Here is a 16,155-nt window from a genome sequence, read left to right as displayed (position 1 = left end):
GCGGTATGTGATTTGCTCATTGTTGGAGGCCGTGCGGTGACCTATGGTTGTTGATGTCTGTGTCATTTTGGTCTCTTGTGGACAGTTGTCTCATTGGCAATCATACCACATCTTCTTTTTTTTTTATATTTGCTACGCAACTGTTGGCTCGACAAAAATCAAAATCCGTTTTTTGCAAATGTAAAAAAAGTGAGCCATATCGATATTCAGCAATACAACTGTCTGCAATAAACTATTGGAATCTATGAAATAATTACCGTAATATTCAACTGCATGACAAATTTTACAATAGTGCGTCATACGCAATGATTGGGGATTTAAGATAAAATTAAAGTATAGTTTTGTAACAGTATTGGCTATAAATACCTTATCTATTTATACTTCAGTAACACGACCTCATTATGTTAATGAGCTACACGTGCTATGATAAGACATGCTATGTATTCTGTGTATTGCTAGTCGCCATTAAATAGTTATAAGTCTACTTGGATTATATACATCTTTATGCCTTCATCCAAATACTTAAATATGGTGTCAGATGTGGTAAATTAACTTTGATAAAGAACTAATGTCCACGGAAAGTTCAGAAAGCGACACAGACATCGGAGAAGAAATTGCACATGAACTTGAAGAACCGCAAATAAACATGGCTGCCGCCGCCCCATCGTTAATTCCATTTCCTCAAAAACTTGATCTTGATGGAAATATTGCGACGAATTGGAGAAAATTCAAAAGAACATGGGACAACTACGAAATTGCGTCAGGACTATCAGAAAAAGATGGAAAATTACGCACAGCAACACTTTTAACTTGCGTCGGATCAGATGCAATGGACATTTTTGACGGGTTCGCGTTTGAAGAAGAAAATGACAGGAAAGATATTGCAAAAGTAATTGAGAAATTCGAAGCATTTTGCGTAGGAAAAACAAATGAAACTTTTGAAAGGTACTCTTTCAATATATGTGATCAAAAAGAATGCGACAGTATTGATGGATACGTGTCAAAACTAAGAAAACTCGCGAAAACGTGCAATTATGGACAACTTGAAGAAAGCCTCATCCGTGACAGAATCGTGTGTGGAGTAAGAGACAACACTTCGCGTAAGCGCCTACTTCAAGAAGATGGACTGACTTTACAAAAAAGTATAGACTTGTGTCGCTCATTCGAGTCAACAACGAAAAAACTACAAACAATGGCAGGATCTAACGGGATAAATGAAAGTACAGACATTAAAGCGGTAAGACACAAAACTACTAAATTTCAAAAGCGTAGTCAATACAAGCATGATAAACAATCAGACAATAAGAAATTTACAAAGAAAGCAAACAATTGTGATTATTGTGGAAGGCAATGTGAGAAAGGAAAGTGCCCCGCATATGGCAAACAATGCAATTCGTGTGGAAAATATAACCACTTTTCATCTCAATGCAGACAAGGAAAGTACATGAAAAGACGCTCTGAAGTAAAACATGTCAGTGCAAATGTTTACACAGATGACAGCGAAAGTGAATTCGAAATCAACACAGTAGAATCAAGTGAAATAAACATGGTGCAAAGCAAAATATTCGCTAAGATGCTTTTAATTGATCAAAACAAGCAGATAAAATTCCAATTAGATAGCGGTGCAACAGCTAATCTAATTCCGAAGTCACTGGTGCATGAGTCACTCATTGAAGAAACTGATAACACACTAACGATGTATAATAAATCGCAGATGTCAGCGTATGGAATTTGCACGCTACGGTTGAAAAATCCTAAAACAAACAAACGATATAATGTGAAATTTATAGTTGTCGGTGATGAATACACACCTCTGCTGGGGTCAAAGGCAATCCAGCATATGAGTTTGATCAAGATACAGTTTCACAACATACTGACATGTGAAAAGGGAGATAACGTGAACGATTTTTCAATGCAGAACATTGTCAAAGAATATGCAGATATATTTGACGGAGAAGGAAGCTTTCAAGGAAATTTGCACCTTGAAATTGATGATACAATCACACCCGTGAAGTCACCGTTAAGACGCATACCAATCGCGATGAAGCCGAAATTGAAAAGTGAACTTCAACGATTAGAAACGAACGGAGTGATTAAAGCGGTTGATACGCCAACAGACTGGGTATCAAGTCTTGTAACTGTCAAGAAGCCGAATGGGAAACTTAGAATATGCATAGACCCAAAGCCTCTTAATAAAGCGTTAAAGAGATGTCACTACCCTCTTCCGATCATAGATGATTTATTGCCCGAGCTGAATAAAGCGAAAATATTCAGTAAATGTGATGTTAAAAACGGATTTTGGCATGTGAATATGGACGAATCGAGTAGTTACTTGACTACATTTGAAACACCGTTTGGTCGCTTCCGATGGATGAAAATGCCTTTTGGAATCTCGCCCGCCCCTGAATATTTTCAACAATTTCTAGAGCGCGAAATCGAAAATTTACCAGGTGTACGCACAGTCGCGGACGACATTCTTATATACGGTGAAGGAGATACGGTAGAAGAAGCAACTGCCGATCATGACATTAAGCTCAAAGCATTTCTCGACCGATGCCGTTCTAGAAATATTAAGCTAAACCGAGACAAATTTCAGTTACGCCTTACTGAAATGCCTTATATCGGACACCTACTTACAGCAGACGGTGTTAAGCCCGGTCCGGAGAAAATAGCTGCAATAACGCAAATGGACAAACCGAAAGATGTGAAAGGAGTTCAACGTTTACTGGGAATGGTAAACTATCTCACGAAATTTATGGAAAATCTAAGCGATTTGTGCGAGCCGATCAGAAATCTAACACACAAAGAAAATGCGTGGAACTGGACAGATGATCACGATAACGCGTTCGCACGAATTAAAGACGCAATAACCAAAACGCCAGTGTTAAGATACTTCGATCCGAAACTTAGCACAACCCTACAATGTGACGCGTCCGAAACCGGACTTGGTGCAACGTTAATGCAAAACAACCAACCAATCGCATACGCAAGTCGAGCGTTGACTAAAACAGAACAAAATTACGCACAGATTGAAAAAGAACTGTTAGCTGTTGTATATGGTATGGAAAAGTTTCACCAATACACTTACGGTAGAAACGTGTTTGTGGAAAGCGACCACAAACCACTTGAAATTATCTACAAGAAGCCACTGTTTCAAGCGCCGAAACGACTCCAACGAATGCTCTTGAGATTACAACGATATTCAATAGAAATAAACTACAAACCAGGAAGATACATGTATATAGCAGATACTTTATCACGTGCGTACCTGACCAATGGAAAAAACAAATCGGAAAAGCAGGACGAGATATGTCATGTAAGATCGGACATTGAAATAGAACTTGAAAACATCAACATGGGGGATTACCTTGCAATATCAGCAAAACGTCAGAAAGATATTGCCGACGCGACAATGAAAGACCCTGTATTACTCAAACTTATCGACAAGGTAGCTAAAGGATGGACCGAGATAAATACTCAACAGGATATCGCGCCGTACTATCACATCCGCGACGAACTGTCGATACAAGGTGGAATTATTTTCAAAGGGGACCGTTGTGTTATTCCTAAGTGCATGCGGACAGAAATTTTAGAAAAAATTCATACACATATCGGTATAGAAGGATGTTTAAAAAGAGCTCGTGAATGTGTATATTGGCCGCGTATGAATAGTGAAATCCGAGATTACATCAGCAAATGTGAAACGTGTCAATCATACGGAATGAAACAACAAAAAGAGACTCTAGTGTCACACGTTATTCCAGACCGACCTTGGGTTAAAGTAGGAACAGATCTATTCTCGTTAAACGATCACGATTATTTGATTACGGTGGACTATTTTAGTAGTTATTTTGAAATTGACAGATTAAGTGACACTACATCAAAAACAGTAATCAACAAATTGAAACAACACTTTGCGCGTTACGGAATTCCACAATTCGTTTGCTCGGACAACGGACCACAATATTCATCTGAGGCATTCCGCGAATTCAGTAATAAATGGGACTTTAAACATATAACCTCAAGCCCAAGACATCCACAATCGAATGGAAAGGTGGAAAACGCGGTGAAAACAGCAAAGCGTTTGATGAAAAAAGCCAAAAATTCGCAATCCGATCCTTTAATAGCGATTTTAAATTATCGAAACACTCCTCAACAAAGTACAAACTATAGCCCGGCTCAACAACTTATGAATAGGAGAACTCGAACATTGCTACCAACCAAATCTAGTTTACTCAAACCGGAACTAGCCGAAAGTGTGCGCGAGAATATTGAAAAAAGTAAAATAAGACAATCTTATTATTACAATCGCGGTGCGAGTGATCTTAAACAACTCAAACGTGGAGATATTGTCCGAATCGCACCGGAAAGTAAGAAACAGTGGGAAAAAGGAATTGTCACGAACACTCACAGTGCAAGATCATACGACCTTAGAAAAGAAAATGGACAAATGATACGCCGAAACCGACGAGCCGTGCGAAAAACAAATGAACAATACAAACCGTTTAATGAACCGGAGAACATAGAAGTTAATGTAGATGTTCCTAAAACTGACAATCAAGACAATCAAAACGAGACGCTAAACAATTCAAGAGACGAAACAGAATCGGTACCGTCCGACCCAATGGTTACACGCTTCGGGAGAAAGATCGAAAGACCAGCAAAATACAAAGACTTTATTATGAACTGAATGTACTTTGACTTTAGTTTTAGAAATAGATTAGATTAGAAAAAAGGACTTTAACTAAAATAATAATATGAAAGTTAATTTGGTTAATTAATGTTAAAAATAATATCTGTTATATTCTTATAATTAATTCAGCTTGATATATTACAGTAAATTTAATTACACTCATTTGCCAGTTTAAGATTAGACATTATCTTATTTTCTAAAAGAGAAAGGATGTAACAGTATTGGCTATAAATACCTTATCTATTTATACTTCAGTAACACGACCTCATTATGTTAATGAGCTACACGTGCTATGATAAGACATGCTATGTATTCTGTGTATTGCTAGTCGCCATTAAATAGTTATAAGTCTACTTGGATTATATACATCTTTATGCCTTCATCCAAATACTTAAATAAGTTTGAGCAATTTACAAAATTGGTAGGAAATATTTATCTAATCATGCACATGTTTATACTATAATTTAACGAAGCTATATAAATATTTGAAAACATTTTGACACGTTCTGACAAATAAGTAAGTACCTTTATGATTGGGGTCGTGATGTTGTTGCATGCTGTTAAATGGACATCTGACATTTAATTATAATCAAGGAATTTTACAGATGAAACCGTTAAAATCTACATGCTGATTTAATGACGTTATTTGTTGCAAATTTTCCTTGTCAAAAGTAAAAGAAATTAAATTCATGATTGATGGCATTTTAATTGTTTTTCAAATAGTGATGACTCGGAATTTCCCGGAACATTGACTTGAATGAATTGAGAAAAAAAATAAAAGTACATAAACACCCTTACACATCTAATTTATTTCAAAATCGGGATAGCAAGTCACGGAAATATATTTTTTTTTAAATCACTCTGCTCTTTGAAATAAAAGTAACCTCCTCCATCAGAAGACCAACACGTCCAGCATAGGATATTACAAGATTACATTTAAATGCAGTATTATGCAACATATTTTTTTGCTTTTTGTTTGAATACACAATAATCACTTATGGTTATGCATTGTGAGCTTCAGTTGTTTGTTTATAATTGTTCTATATTTTGTCATATTGGCTCATATTTACTTTCCTTGAACATTTTACAAAATGATTCCTTATATACTAAAGGCTACTCACGGTACAATGATCTGTGATACAGTTAAAGTTTTGCTTGTGTTTTTTGCTATCTTTTATAAGGCTTAGTGGTTCTACTAAATCGATGTTCTTTTATGTGCCACTGGTGAAAAATAAAACAAAGGGCCAGATGAAAATACTTCTAACAGCCTACTTCATTTTCATGTAACTGTCAATGGTTAAACAAATCCTCATCAGTGGATGTCTTCTGATCTAATCTATTGCTGTATATGTGGTTTAGAAATCTTGGTGTGGTTAACAGATTGTTGATAGTCTCTATACAGTTATATCATTTGGACTGCATGTTTTTAGAGATTTATATATTGTGTAAGCATGTTGCAATTGATGTATGTGATTGTCTGTTTCTTTGAGAGGTTGGGTTGCTGTCTCATTTATGTATCTGCATATCTCTTTTCATTTATACAATTGATAGCATTTGTATGGCATATTTTTGTAAACATCCACCCCCCCCCCCAAAAAAAAAGTTAATCATAAGGGGAGACAACTCATATGAAGTAAGTACTTCAACAATAAGTATTTTATCCGAAATAAGAAGAATTTTATTGGTTTATTCTGGATTTAGCTCATTTCTATTTGTGTTCTATATACATATTGTGTTTGTAAGTTACATATGGTTCTCCATTTCCTTTGTAAATTTTTAGCAGGTATGACAAGAATCTCTATACAAATCAATGAAATATCTTTTTTTTTCAGGATCCATAAACGGAACAATTTATCTTGCAATACAAATTTCAATCCTTGAACTGAGTGCCCACTTTTAACCAAAATTTTGGCCTTTATACTTTAGTTAGTAAAGATCTAGACAACTTTAAAAAAAAACTTAACTCAATGAATGGAGCAATACAATTGAGGTCAAAGACATTCAACAGATACTTCTTGAAACAAAACCATATTCCATATATCATTGTCCTATTACTTATAGATATCAATTGATTTCTCATTAACTATAAACATCAATGGTGACTGGGGAATAAAAGTATGGTCTTTTGGTCTTCTTCAGACAGATTTTTTTTTTTTTTGATGCAGCTGTTTTGGTTGTGCAAGATAAATACATTTGCAGAAACCTCAAGAGTGCTACCCTCTGTGCATGTTAAGTACCCTTGTAACATCTTTTTCAGGTGGCCTCATTTCCCATTTACAGTCCATATTTTCAGCCCACTTCATCCTGGTCAAACATCATTAATGAGACCTCCCAAGTGAATGCATCGCAAATTTGATCTGTGAAATATTTGCCATTGGACATCAAGCAACCACCAATCAATCAATCATTAACCATACATACTAGGTTAAAATAACCTGAACACTGGGGCAAACTATTGAGTGCAAGGCTATTTGATATAAATGGCAGATGCTCATATTTTCTCACAACCAATATACTCACAGGTATTGACCTATCTTGTATAATCACAAAATAGAAGACAGCATCCTGAAAACTTTACCTCATCATTAAATGGTGAAATTGAGATCAAGACCAAGGTAGCTTGTCATGCCAGTCAGACACACTTCTCCAAACAAGCAAAAAATTAACAAATATTGTTGACCTATTTTGTATCATTAATGAAGAACACGTATAGAGCATGAATTGAGGATGAGGTTATAAAAAATATGTCCAACAAATATCAAACATTGTTGATCTTATGACATAAGTAACCTACATAACTACATGAAAATGAGGTCAATATCTATTACCATAGAAATAACTAACAATACTTGTTGTATGATTTGTCTATATACAATAATTGAATTGGATTGGTCCATTGGAATTTTTCCCTTTGTTTTCCTAACCTAAGTAAACAACACAATGTCGATTTAGCTGTGATCTATTCATGGGCAATACACATGCATGTAGTTGCATTTAAATTGCGATTTGCATTCAAATTGCGATTGGAAAAAATACAGAGCTGTTATTTCTAGTTCTCTTGCAAAGCAAAAAAAAATAATGCATGAGAATCAAATTTCATGAATGATCTTGTCCCATTGGCATTAACTTAATTAATGCAGAACATGCCATAATACAAATGAAATCTCTCTGACTGAACTCGAAGGTTAGTTCTTTACTTGTAAGTTTCAAATTCAGATAACATCTCAATGGATTTTTGTGGTAAATAGATTATAGCAAGTCAATTATAACTCTCCTAGGTTATGATTTTTTGAAGGTAAAAAGAAGCCAATGAACAAAACAATAGTTCATAAAATAATTGCAAATGTTTTGGTTAAGAATTTAAAGGATTAAACACAATGTTTCTGTCTGCTTATAATTACTGAAGCAATTAACTCACAAACTGAATAAAGTCTTAAGATACATAGAGTGATTTCATTTCCCAGAATTCCTCCAATCAATAGAGGTCTTGGCAGTAAACAAATATCGCCTGTCTTTATAAACTAAATCAACAAATACCAAAACAGTCAAAATAAAGAAACAAGGTTTAGACAGACTAAATTAAATTTCAACAGCTTCATCCAAGAGGTAATATATAAAAGACAGTGACTATACATTATATAATTTATCATACTCATAATAACAAATTTACATTTCTATAAGTATATCACAGAATTTTGAAGTCACAATATCAACAACTTCAGTTTAATTTACAAAGAAATTTGTTTTCATGTCTCTGTCATTTTGTTTATTGTACAGTAATGGTAGGAACTTCAGGTTTAAATCTGTGAGCAGCCTGAGGGGGAAGTCTCTTCCATATTCTGCCACTATTGTCCTGTATTTTGCTTTGTCTCTCAGTTTCTTTATTTCTATGCAGAATCTGTTGAATGCAGTACTCAGCTTCTTGTCCACAGTCTGTTATACGAAGATCCATATGTGTGACGGTTGTGTTTACCTCCATACCTTCTTGTATCTGTTTTCCACCCTCCTGAAAAACATAACATAAAAATAGGTTATAAGTTATCATTGCCAGTTGACAAGCTGTGATCTCATATGGTATCTTTACTGCCAATATAACTTTTTCCACAATTTTTTAAAAACTTTTTGTAATTAATAAAAAGAATGAGCTATCTCCCATTATTAATTTTGAGCTGTTTGTTTCCTTTTCGTTATCTATTTTACCTTTCTGGATGGACAAATTTTCTTAAAATTGTGATGAACTGTTCAATTATTCTAGTCATTCTAATCAATTGTTTTGAAATACTGTGTGCAAGTGTTTATAAAAAGATACAATGTAATAAACAAAATAGCATGTTTATGATGGTACAATAAATTCTCTTTGCAAAAAGTAAAAATATCAAACTTACAGGCCCAAGTTTATTGCATGACAAATCCATTGACTTGAGTGTTGTATTCTGCATAATAACTTCCTGGAGGAAAGGGGCTGTAGCTTCCCCAAACTCATTACTACCAAGGTTGATTTTCTGTAATGTTGAGTTTCTCTGTAAAGCTCTTGAAATTGCAGATGCACCTTCATCTCCTAATCTATTTAATCTGAGGTTGAGGTTTTGTAATGTTGTGTTTTTGGTCAGGGCATGGGCAATAGCCTGAGCCCCTAGCACTTTAATGTCATTGTCACATAAATTCAGGCTTACTAGCTGACTACGATTGTTCAAGAATTTCCCAATGGCCCTTGCTCCACGATCGCTTATTGTATTGTGGGATAGATCCAGTGTGGTCAGACTTGGATGGTCTAGGATGTGACTAATCAGGACTCTTGTTTTGTCATCATCTAATGTGCTTCTACTGAGATGGAACACTTTCAGATGTTTACAAGCAGCAACACATTGAGCCAGTTGTAAACAGTCTCTAGCAGTAAATTTAAACAAGTTCCATTCAAAGTTCATACCACAATCACTGACACCGTATGTAAGATGCAATTCTTCTAAATTTGTCAGACATTTTAATACTGGAGCAAAATTAAAATGATCACACTCTGGTTCATCACCAGCATCACTTCCAGCATCAGATGCATCATCAAAATCTGGACCTTTTGGGGCCTCTCTAACAGGGGGAAGTAACTGCTGGACATCTAACTTTTTGACATAGTTGGCAGACAAAGGCAGAGTTTCATTTAATTCATTGGGGTCTGTTGTCTCTGGTACAAAATTTTCTACGATTTGTTGGAGGTTTCTCTCAAAGTACATTCTTTTCCAGTTGCCGCCATACTGAGAAACATCACAAATTTCCCATCTTGCTTTGCAGCATCTGTTCCAGTAATCCTCTTCCTGTACCAGATTAGCAGTAATCTTCAAAGGTATGTCAGTGGAGATTTTGTCCAACACTTTAGACTTGTATCTTGGTGGGAGGTCATTCAGAATTGTAGAGTTATCTGAAAAAATCGAAATATTATCAGTTATTTTTTTTTATTATAATTCATGAAAGTATGTACAGATATAAGAAGTTGTGGTATGAGTGCCAATGAGACAACTCTCCATTCAAGTCGCAACAGTTCAACTTGTAAAAGTAAACAATTATATGTCAAAGTATGGTCTTCAACACAGAACCTTGACATAAATAAATAGCTTGTTCGTTGATATCTAAATTTATTTAAAGTTGTGTGTGATTTAGAGTCAATCAAAAACATACATTTTATATCATAGATCACTTCGACATACCCAAAAATAATAGTTTCCAGTATTTATGTACATGCACAAAATGTAATATAAAGTATTCTATGACAACAGATAAAAAAAAAACTCAACAAATTACTTTAAAGCCTTCAATATTGAGCAAAACAATATTGTATAGAAAGTAATAAAAGGCAAAAGAAAGCAATCTTTTCTCTTTAAAATATCCCTGCCCCAATTATTATTTTAAAGAAAGAACAGTTTCTGAGAATCAGACTTTATCCAACAAGTAAGTCAAGGTTATTTTAATTATGTATAACATTTTCCTACACATATAATTGTTAAGACAATTAATGATATAAAACTATCTGCTTACTATCAAAATGTGTAACTATATGTTTGATACACAAATCTACTAGTAGTGGGACAGTTGCCAGTGAATATGCTGGATCTTCAGCTATAATTCTCCTCATCTGTCTCCAGTCAGCTGCAGGATTATCTCCCCTTGCAGATCCAGCAGGAGTTGCTGCCATTGCTGGTCTACCACTACTCTTCCCACTCTTTCCTGACTGAGCAGACCCAGCTCTTGATGGTTGTTTAGAACCAGACTGACTTTTTGGTCCACTCTTTGTACTTTTGGCATCATCATCAATTTTATCTTCCCCTGTACCATCTGTTACTGCTGGATCAGACATCTTGGCTAAAATAAAACAGAACAAATCATTGAAGTTTAGGTTTTGATTTAAAAAATAGTTATATAATAGTTTTAACAAGTTTGTGCCTTTTTTTAGACTCTTTAGTCCTATAGCTTAAATTAAACTGGAGAAAAGAGTACAAATGTTAGGTTATATTAAGATTTCCCCATTATGTTTATTTTACATGATCTGTAGTAAATTTTCCAGCAAAAAGAGGAGCCTTATAAAGGTACTACTACTTTTAAAATTGTATTTCATTTATTTTTTGTCAACATTGAAACAAGCAAAAAATATAAAAACAAGTACTTTACCTGTATACATGTACATAGTATGTTTAACTTTAAAAATTACAGTCAGAGGAACATTACAATCCACTGGCAAATGATTATTGACTCACTTTTTTATAATGAAAATTGCAATTAGGTTTTTTGTATTTAAATCTATTTGGGAAATCTGGTCTTTAATTGACATGCGACAGCTTATTCAAAAGTTTTGTCACTAATTAGTGTTCACAAAATTGTCATTTTTAATGTCATCAATCACAATTATTTAATTACTATTTAACATTATTCACAGAAAATGTACAATGTAACACCATGAAAGTTTTATAAATGCGTATTTTACCATTTTTGTGTAGCAGGTCTAGGGCTCTAGGCCATAAAAAGTATAGGTTTGTTTTCCCTAACCCTAAATGTACCTACACAGAAAATAGCTGCTTATTAAAATCTTTTATTGTCCTAATGTGATTGTTTTTATTCTCTAATGCTTAAATTTCTCTTTTCCAAAAAAAAGAAAGAAATTGCCTACCTACCTCCTCACTATTCCAATGTTGGGTAAGGTTTGGGCCAACCAAAATAAGTTTAAGATCGGCCCTATTGTACATTGACCTTAATTCTAAAATAGCTTTTGTTAATCAAAATATGCTGGCAAAATGCCAGTCCAGTTAAATAAATTCAATATACTGTTTATTTGACCAATTTGATTTCAACATCTAATACTACATGTAATAGTATTCCTCTAAAGCTACAGTTATTTATGCTTTTATTTGAAACAGGCTATTATTTCGACTTGGAATCATTTTTTATTATGGTATTTAAATAATTTCTTGTGCTTGAAATTTTTAATTAATTTCAAATTTATTCAGCATTATATTTTTTTAAGCATTGCATAGCACAGTGCATTCTAATATTTTTTCTTCTTTGTAATAGAAAATGATGTGCGGCCACACAGAACATTAAAATACATTTGGCAAGAAAATTTTCTGTCATTTTGATGAAGATAACCCCAGATTATGTCCCTCTTCAAGTCACTTAGTGGATACTTATGTTATTCATCATGAATAATAATTAATGATATAAATGTATGACAAGAACTTGTCATTGTTTGTGTTTAAGCAACAGATTATCTTTTATCCACATATTTTAATTTCCTTTATGGGAATTGCCGATTGGTAGACAGATCATGTACTTCAGTTTCATTGACAGGAGGGTAGTAATGCCCTCAATCGTCATTTTCGGCTTCCATTAGTGTATAATTGATTAAAACATCCTTACTGTGATTGGTCAGAGGTTTCAAATAATTATTGTTACAGATATTCGTCAAAATCATTCAAATTTTTATTGTTTAAAATAAAGTGCACATTTTATCATCATGCAACTAAAAATTATGTTAACGTCATTTGGCAAGAATTTTTACAGTTATACGTCATTAAGGAACCCCAATTACAAGCTACAGGCAGTAGTAACAAAATATCATGATAGTGATACAGTCATGAGGGGGATAGGAGGGGTCCTGATCCCTAAATACTGGCTTCAAAACATGAAATCCGGATGTCCCAAATTTAAATAAATTCAAATTCGGACATCCTAAAATTCAAAAAAAGAATTCCGGGATCCCAACAGGGTCAATCCAGTTGGTATCGGGTACTAGGATGAATGTGAATCAGGGCCAAACGGACCCAGATTCAATCCATATATCCTGAGCCTAAATTCTACCCCCCTCAGTCATTGTACTGTCAAGCCCGAATGTTTGTGCTTCTGTTTCCTCTTCTGCCAGGTAATGGTAAAATGTGATCAACCGACTGATTAAACCACAGGAGTTTGAAATCCTATCAATAAAGGGGTCAAAATATATATACCAAAGTCGACTATCACACGGTCAAACTCCTGTGATTAAACTGCCATGATTTGTGATAATTAGATGATAAAAATATTTTTAACACAATAACAAGCTACCTCTATAATGTATGAGTATCAATAATCTGATATTGCCATTTAAAAGACGCTGAAGTCTTAACACAGAAAAGTATTTACCAGTTTTACCTTGAGGTATAATCTTCTAAAAAGCTTCTTGTAACTATGACAATCCGGAAGTAGAATTTCAAGCGAGTTCCGTTTCCGGTCATTGAAAAAAATGGCTGCGCCCAGCTATACTTGATTTTCTCTGCTGGCACACATTTTGATTCAAAAGGTTTTCACAATTTCTTTTGATTATATTTGATTATATCCAGGTATATTGAAGTAACTGTACACTGGATAGTACACCAATTTCAGATTTTCTTTCACCAGATTTGTCATTGCACAATAAGATAAGATAAGAAAAAATTATTTTGATTAAGTACAAATAAGCAACACAAGCTCTAAGGAGCTTTTGACCGAATATCAAAACTTAATATGAGGCAGACATTACCTGCAAATGGGGACGATGTCTATGATTTTTTTTTGTAAATTAACATACCCGTAGCCACCCCCTTGAAAACAAATAAGCACTGTTAAAGTCAATGTTCTGTTCGAATTGTGACTGTTAAAGTCGAGTTTGTGAGTCCAACGAACCCCCCTTTTGGAAATTCCTGGCTACGGGCATGCTTAAATATTTGTTAAAAAAAAGAATCGGAAATACTGTAACGTTTTCGATTTTGATTCTGTTGTAAGGGATTTTAGTTGTGAAGTTATTTTAGTTGTGACGTCATATGCAATGTAAACAAAGAAACGCTATCATCAGGTAAAATATTTTCATATCAAGGAATTATTAAAAATGAAATTGGTATTGCGTTAACATTCCTTCCTATTTTCTTCTTCTTCTTCTTTCAGTACAGAGTCGGACTCTTCTTGAGTGTATAAATGACTCTCATACATGTGAACCTCCCGACGGGAGTACAAAAATCCCGTTTTCAGGGGTCTCCTCCCGTTTAGGAGAAAAAACTCCTGTGTATGAAATATTTCATGAATGAAAATTTTCAGACGCCATATTTGATCATTTCTTACTACTGTACAGGTGTAATTGACACCTGTGTTAAATTTTACCAGTACATAAAAGTAGATGTATAATTATATGGCTTCACTTGACAGCTTGGGTGTCAAACATACTGGTAATCAACAATGTTTACCTTTGGCTAACTGCCGTTGTGTTATAAAAACGATGTGTATTGGGAATATTGAAATACATTTTTTGTTACTTCCCTTTGTTTTATCCTGTTTTCAGTTATTTTGCTTTTAAAAATGTAAATTGTAAAAAGACTACAAATGATAAATATTTTAATCAAATAATCATAAAAGAATGTTGATTATAAAAAAAATATAAATTTATAAATTGTTTATAAATCTAGACCTCCTTTCAAGGATTAAATTAAAGTTTATATTGTAAATCTGTTTCTCAAATGCTAGACCGGACACATAGACTAACAAAAGTTCTAATATTACTTCCTAATAAAACCCTGGTATTTAAAAATTGTAGATGTTTAGTATATATATGATTATTTAAATGTGTAAGCTGAAAATAGCAAACCATATTACAGTTTTAAAAAGTCTTTTAAAGTTTTCTACAAATATGAATTTCATGATGCTTAAAAGCCATACAGTACTTCTGTTAGTGTTTGTTATTTTTTAAAATTAATTTAAGATGTTGCAAATACACATGTAGAGCTTATTTCTTTCTTATTTGTCTATACATTTACCAATGATAAGGAGATAAAGACATGAATAAAAATCTATACAGATAAGATAAATAAATATAATGATTTATTTGCAAGCAGTGAACAATCATTTATCAAAAACAAAACAAAACAAAACAAGAAACAGATTCTTAATATTTTATTTTATTCAAATAGAAAGGCAATAAGGGTATAATAAACATATAATTTGATGGAAATTTGAAGAAAAAACACAATTTCTACATCATATGGTTACATTTACGACCAAATTTATGTCGATAAAAAACCTCCTGATCTGAGTCCTAATCTCCTGACCAAAATTTCCAAATCTCCTGATCTGAGTTTCACAGTCCATCACATGTATGGACTCTTGCTCGTTAAATCATGAGGCCTTCCCTCCTCACTTAATAAAAACTATTTACAATAAAATTTACAAATAAAACTATGTACATCTGGGGTCAAAGGATTTCTAGATGTGTGAAGCTCCTGTCAAGGCCTCTGGCAGGATGGTAAGGCTGGCCTTGAACTCTTCTAGTGTAGCTGCTGTTGTGGCTTTTTCCAGCAGAGTGTTCCATTCCCTGGTTGATCTTGGGAAGAAGGAGAACCTGTATTGATCTTTTAGAGTGCGCTGTTGGTGTTAGCGGTGGCCTCCTCTGGTCCTTGAATCTCCGGGTTTGTAATAATTAGAGGGGTCAATATCCACCAATCTTTTGCGGATCTTGTAAGCCATGGTGAGTTGGTCTTTGCAGCGACGATCTTTAAGAGGCTCCCATTTTAGTCTATCCATTAAGGAGCTGACACAACCTGGGGATACGTCTTGGTATTCATTGTACACGAACCTAGCTGCCCTTCTCTGTACTTGTTCTAGGTCTAAATCAAGGTTATGTTGATAAGGGTCCCATACAGTGGAGGCGTATTCCAGGGTTGGTCTGACCATGGTGATGTAGGCGTTGGCTTTGACTTCTGGTTTACACCGTCCTAGGTTCCTTCTCAGAAAGCTAGTGTCCTTGATGCTTTGCCTACTGTCTGGTTGATATTTGTCTTCCACTGTAGGTCATGGTTTATGGTGACTCCCAGGTATTTCCCATGCTCGACTGCATCTAGTGTGTGACCATGTAGTTGGTAGTTCCTTATCAGTGGGTTTCTTTTGTTGGTAATCCCTATCACGATGCACTTCTCAGGATGGAAATT

The 16,155-nt window shown here is 34.3% G+C and overlaps 3 protein-coding genes across 8 annotated transcripts in view; 2 read left to right on the top strand and 1 right to left on the bottom strand.

Annotated features, from left to right (window-relative positions):
* The first annotated feature begins 568 nt into the window (after positions 1 to 568).
* LOC134710966 (uncharacterized protein K02A2.6-like) lies at positions 569 to 4,690 on the top strand. Its single transcript, XM_063571387.1, has one exon. The coding sequence runs from the start codon at positions 569 to 571 to the stop codon at positions 4,688 to 4,690; it is 4,122 nt and encodes a 1,373-aa protein (XP_063427457.1).
* Positions 4,691 to 8,321: 3,631 nt separating this feature from the next.
* On the bottom strand, positions 8,322 to 13,421 carry LOC134712175 (dynein regulatory complex subunit 5-like). 4 transcript variants are annotated; one of them, XM_063573444.1, is made up of 4 exons: positions 13,349 to 13,421; positions 10,718 to 11,041; positions 9,079 to 10,103; positions 8,322 to 8,699 (listed from the first exon to the last, which is right to left on the bottom strand). In XM_063573444.1, the coding sequence occupies exons 2-4, from the start codon at positions 11,034 to 11,036 to the stop codon at positions 8,460 to 8,462; spliced, it is 1,584 nt and encodes a 527-aa protein (XP_063429514.1). In that variant the 5' UTR covers positions 11,037 to 11,041; positions 13,349 to 13,421; the 3' UTR covers positions 8,322 to 8,459. The 4 variants fall into 4 exon arrangements, with proteins under 4 accessions (XP_063429514.1, XP_063429516.1, XP_063429515.1 ...); XM_063573446.1 differs by having other exon boundaries at positions 13,358 to 13,411; XM_063573445.1 differs by having other exon boundaries at positions 13,271 to 13,362.
* Positions 13,422 to 13,433: 12 nt separating this feature from the next.
* The window catches only part of LOC134712174 (RNA polymerase II-associated protein 1-like), a 34,430-nt gene continuing 31,708 nt past the window's right edge, over positions 13,434 to 16,155 (top strand). The window contains exon 1 of one of the 3 annotated variants that reach the window (XM_063573439.1): positions 13,434 to 13,505. The gene's annotated coding sequence lies outside the window, so the exon portion shown is untranslated. Of the gene's footprint in view, positions 13,546 to 16,155 lie in introns of all 3 variants that reach the window. The other 2 variants (XM_063573440.1, XM_063573441.1) reach the window with 2 other exon arrangements.

This window comes from Mytilus trossulus, chromosome 3 (genome assembly GCF_036588685.1).
Source record: "Mytilus trossulus isolate FHL-02 chromosome 3, PNRI_Mtr1.1.1.hap1, whole genome shotgun sequence".
NCBI lineage: Eukaryota > Metazoa > Mollusca > Bivalvia > Mytilida > Mytilidae > Mytilus > Mytilus trossulus.
Note: the sequence above shows the minus strand (reverse complement) of the source record. Positions and strands in the feature narration are given on the sequence as shown.

Coding starts and splice junctions, on each gene's coding strand:
- LOC134710966 (XM_063571387.1), top strand. CDS start 569: ATGTCCACGGAAAGTTCAGAAAGCGACACAGACATCGGAGAAGAAATT.
- LOC134712175 (XM_063573442.1), bottom strand. Junction 10,104..10,717: donor TATAGTTACACATTTTGATA/GTAAGCAGATAG, acceptor CGATTTTTTCAG/ATAACTCTACAATTCTGAAT. Junction 8,700..9,078: donor CATGCAATAAACTTGGGCCT/GTAAGTTTGATA, acceptor TATGTTTTTCAG/GAGGGTGGAAAACAGATACA.